Raw genomic sequence first — 5,064 nt, forward strand, 5'->3', positions numbered from 1 at the left:
ATATTTATCCCATATCTACATTTCAAAATATATTTGTACTTTAATAATAAATAGTTGTTTTTTGATGTACCATCTTTAATTTTTCTTTCTAATGGTTGAGTTTCTTTAAAATTGTTTCTTTAAAACGTCAAAGAGGCAATAATAAACATCATCATAGACGACACGACTGTTTGTTTTAATTCTCACCATTTTTTTCCAACAGATGAGATGTACAGAAAACTGTGGGGGAAAAAAGAAACAAAGCATCGATCTAGTTGATTTTTATGAAACCTGTAAAATTAATAACCATCAGTCATTTGAATCATAAAACAACAAACCTGAAAACAAGCATTTTCTAAATGTGTTTTAACAGAATCCCTGAACTGAAAAGACGAAGTAATAAACTCAAATTGCAATAAAATACAATAACATTAAGGTCAGTGTTTTGTACATTTTATGTACTTTACAACAAACTTTCAAGGTCAACCATAGTATTCACTATGAATATCATAGTGATCCCATTTTAAACTGGCTGCTCCAAACATGAGCAGATATAGAGCCAGAGATCAACCTCCTCCTCTGGGCTCTACAGCAGTGGGCGGTGTGTGTGTGTGTGTGTGTGTGTGCGCGCGCGGGGAGGTAAACCAGGCTGTGCACACACCAGCATCATTCTGGTGTACTTTAATACTTCTTCACACACACGATATGTAGCGCTGCACTAAACGAGTCACTTTGTGCTGGGAGCAGGTAGTGACAGCAGCAGCCTGTTGACCTCCCTCAGCCGAGCGTCCAGAGTCTCTGTCGTTAGCGACAGCTCAGCTACTTGAGTCCGTAGGTCCGCCAGGGTCTCGTTTAGCTCCTCCTCCTTGCGGCGAGAGTTGGCCGCCTGCCTGCTGTACTCCAGCAGTATGCACCCGCCGCCGACGAGGAAGATGATGGTCTCTCCGAGCAGCTCTGCTCCCAGCTCCGCCGCCGCCTCCTCGTTCAGTGGCTTGATGGTGGCGCCCTTGAAGCCCATGATCCGCATCTTCGTCCTCATCTCGATCCAGTGATAAACTGCAAGGAGGAACGAGGACACGTTAGGGCGTTAGTCACGCTCAGATGCATCAGAGTAGCTGGAAAGTGGTAAATAGATGGTGATAAATGTTTTGACTTATAAATAAAATAAGTAAGTAAGTAAATAAAATAAGTATTACAACTGATTTTTTTTAATTAGCATTATTAGTTAAGACTTCCAGGATGTTTTAGGCACATCTGCAGGAGTTTATATATATGTCATTGTTGCACATTATGGATATTGGGGTATATGGATTATGCTAGTATTGCAGGTGATCATTAACAAATTATATACTCTATTACTACGTATAATAATAATAATCTAAGGTTGGTCTTAAAGCAGCATATTTGTGTAAAAGAAGTATAAACATGAAAACTGGTTATGATTGCTTGTTTGAAACAGGTTTTCTCAGGTTAGTGGGGCGCCTTGCTTGATTAATCCTCAAAATATATAATGTCTTCAATATAGAGCACTATATATCAATTTAGATAAACATTATTTGTCGATTTAAACAATAGAAATCTTTAAATAAAAGCGGTTTGTTAAGCTAATGTAATGTCATGCCCTCACAGCAAAGTCTGTTCAATGACAGAAAAGTCCCGCCCTCTTTTAGCTTACCCGATTGCTATTGGTCGAATGGAAGAGTTCAGAAAAACGATTGGCTAAGAAACACAGTGAGGCTCAGCGTGATTGGCTGTTACGGATATCATCAGTGAAAACTCCAGTGAGGTGAACTCTTGTCTTTTTTAGCCGCCGTTAGCCTGATACTCACGCTGCGCCGGCGGCAGGCAGACGTAGCTCCTGAAGAAGTCGCTCCTCCGGGCTCCAGCTTTKATCCGGTTCGCCAGAGGCTTGCTCAGCTGCCTCACGCCGAGGTAGAGGAGCTTGGCGATAGGGAAGGCACCGACAACCATCTTGGCGGAAATGCTTCGCCAGAGTGGGGCGGGGTCAGTAGAGGTTACGCGATGACGTTTATGATTGACGGTGACCCGTAAACCCGCCCACTTCTCCCAACCAGAATAAACTTTTTTTATTGCCATGTTTGTCTGATTTTATAACACAAGTTTGTATTTTAAAGTGCTAAAAATAGGTATACAGATATTGTTTAAAGGAAATGTATCAAACAATTAATTTACCCCAAACATTTACGTTCAATTTTACCTAGCTTTTTGCTACTTTTAGCTCATGTGACTACTATTATGATACATTTAGCTTTTAACTATGTCTTTAATAATTTTTAGTACAAATAGCTCTAAGCTAGCTTTCAGCTACGTGTAGCTTTTACAATCTTTTTKCTTCTTTTAGCTTGTTTTCTTAATTCTAGCTTGTAATATGCTGATAAAAACTTTATCAAGCTAGTTTTTGCTTATATTTTAGCAGCATTCAGCTTTCTGCATATTTCTACATTTGTTTACTTCCTTTTACGTTTAAAATCTCATAAGTCAAAAAGACTAAAATATATAAAATAATATTTTCATGCGTCCTCTGTGCGTTTTCAAGCTGACTCGCCAGCAGAAAGTTGATAATTACAGGTTTCTGTTCCAGGTGAATAACGCCCCTTTCACAATAAAAGCYCGTGCAGCTCGGTTCGGCCCACCTGGGCCAGCTGCTGCAGGCACACCTGGTTCGGGTTTCAGCAGCCAGGGGTGGGTTGGACTCTGATCCAGAAAAAGCTGCAGTCAGGACGATGACTGGATGTCTGGGAGGAAGAGACAGAACTGCGCGTTTCCAGGAAGACCAGGATCGAGACCAGGATCAAGACCAGGATCAGGACCAGGATCGGGCTCTGAACCCAGCTYGGCTTTAATCCTCGAGTCTGGAACAAAAGAGCTGAAAGTTTCTGAGGTGAGAATGCTTTTACTTGTTTTTAACTTTCCCACGTTACGCAGGAGAAACTGCGCACTTTGCGCAGAAAGAACCGTCGAATAAGAATCTGAACGCTTTTATTTGGGAGATTATTAGTTTAACTTTGTGGAGTTTTGTGAAGTTTTCTCTTCGTTTCTGTGGATTTCTTTGTGTTTTTCTGGCTCACTGAGGTGGAGCTTAGCTGTTCTAAAAATAAATAAATAAAAATGTCAGATTTCACCAGCAGCGGCTGGCAGACCTCTTGTTTCCAACCACAGAAACATTCAGCTGAAAAAAAAAAACTCACCGCTTTATTTCTGTCAGTTTTATGTTGGATAATTGTGATTTAAATGTTTTAGTCATTCTCTAAACCGTGCAGAGTTTGACTCACAACATAAAAACGCAGGCACAGATTGGAAGTGTTAAAATAAAACTTTATATACTGTACATATTTTGTCAATTTATGGCATTTTTTAAATTATTTCTAGCAACAATTAAGTCACAAAAACGTACAACTAGTGATTATTTTAAAGCTTAGCAAAAAGTAGCATACTCGAAGTTTATTTTAATAAGTATACTTGTGTATAAGTTTATCAAGTATACTAGGCACAATATACTTGCAGTGTCCTAGAAAGTATACTGATTTAATACTTGTTTGTACTAAACTGGGATTTTTTGGTTGTTTTTAAAAAGTATACTTTAAGTATACTGTTATAATGTCTTTTTAAGTTTATAAACTTACCAAAAAGGAGTATACTTCAAGTACATGCCATTAAGTATAAGTATGTATTTCCCTAAGTGTAATTTTATTTACCATGTGCACTGATGTAAGTGTACTAGCAGTTTACTAACAAGTCTACTTCTACTAAATTGTACCACAATAAGTTTATGAAAGTATCATCATCATCATCATCATCATCATCATCATCATCATCATCATCATCATCACTTTATTTATACAGCACATTTAAAAACAACAGTGTTGACCAAATTGCTTCACAGACCGATACAATAAAACTAATAAGAAGCCAAAAACAAATAAAAAGACACAAATAAATTCCTGTGGTCGTTCAAACTGAACTTAAGTGTAAAAAAGTGAGTTTTTAAGGCAGATTTAAAAGACTGAACAGACTCTGCAGTATGGATCTCAAGAGGCGAGTTGTTGCAGAGTTGTTACTGGAAGTAATCTTCTGTATATCTTCACATATACTACAAATAAACCAGTCTGTGTGAAAATATATTTTCAGTGTATTACTAAGGTTTATCTTGGACAAAGGTTTAAACATTAGTATAAACTAAGTATACTTAAACTTGTAGTCCAGGATCCTGCCGACAACGCCAATTAACTGTCGTGGCAAGTTTACCAAGAATGCAGAAACACGTTGGAAATAAATGCACAGAAAGTCTGCGTGTACGTTCGTCAATAATTTAATTCTGAGCGACAAACAAACGGAACTCAATCAGGAAAATCTGTCGGCTTGTGGCTGCTTTCCTCAGCAGAAACAGCCAGTAATATAACGTTATGTTAACACCATGTGACAGTTTACAACCAATCACAGATCGACKAATGTACTGCCCGGCCAATCGCAGGGCTCTCAGCTCAAAGAGTTTCTTATCAAACAAGAGAGGTCAATCCCTCGCTGGAGTCCTGTTGTCTGGGCCAAMACAGATTAACAGCYGAAAACTGGTTATAATAAGATATGGTAATTGGACGGTGTCAAGGTAGAACAGATATACATAATTAATCCATAACACTTTTAGTACAAGCTAAGTATGGTAAGATAAACTTGGTTAAGTAGATCTCAGTTAAGTACATAAAAAGTAAACTATTTTTAGCTTAAAATCAGTATATTTAATGGATACTTGTATATAGTACTTTGCTAAGGGTAAATTTGGATCGTCATGATGACAGATGTGATTTTTTAGAAACCAGAGCAGCTGATAAACATCTTTCGTTTTGTTTTGGTTTTATATTTTGAGCCAATATGTATTTTTCATGTAATAAAATCTAACAATAAAGGTTGAACTTTAATAAACATTTGTGAGCCGTCACATTGAAACAAGGATCAAGTCCAAAAGTGGTATATGGAGAAGTGGGAAAATATAGTGTTTTGACTAAAATGTTAACAAAAATTGCATTTTGTCAAAATATAATGAATAAAAGCCTTATTAATGTATCATTT

The 5,064-nt window shown here is 37.6% G+C and overlaps 2 protein-coding genes across 2 annotated transcripts in view; one reads left to right on the top strand and one right to left on the bottom strand.

Annotated features, from left to right (window-relative positions):
• Window positions 1-169: 169 nt before the first annotated feature.
• On the bottom strand, window positions 170-1,994 carry opa3 (outer mitochondrial membrane lipid metabolism regulator OPA3). The gene is made up of 2 exons (XM_014025149.1): window positions 1,809-1,994; window positions 170-1,035 (listed from the first exon to the last, which is right to left on the bottom strand). Exons 1-2 carry the CDS (start codon window positions 1,948-1,950, stop codon window positions 707-709), a joined length of 471 nt encoding a protein of 156 aa, XP_013880603.1. The 5' UTR covers window positions 1,951-1,994; the 3' UTR covers window positions 170-706.
• Window positions 1,995-2,643: 649 nt separating this feature from the next.
• ppp1r13l (protein phosphatase 1, regulatory subunit 13 like) overlaps window positions 2,644-5,064 on the top strand; it is a 25,470-nt gene continuing 23,049 nt past the window's right edge. The window contains exon 1 of the mRNA XM_014025147.1: window positions 2,644-2,881. The gene's annotated coding sequence lies outside the window, so the exon portion shown is untranslated. The remainder of the gene's footprint in view (window positions 2,882-5,064) is intronic.

Source organism: Austrofundulus limnaeus, unplaced genomic scaffold (assembly GCF_001266775.1).
Source record: "Austrofundulus limnaeus strain Quisiro unplaced genomic scaffold, Austrofundulus_limnaeus-1.0 Scaffold458, whole genome shotgun sequence".
Taxonomy (NCBI): domain Eukaryota; kingdom Metazoa; phylum Chordata; class Actinopteri; order Cyprinodontiformes; family Rivulidae; genus Austrofundulus; species Austrofundulus limnaeus.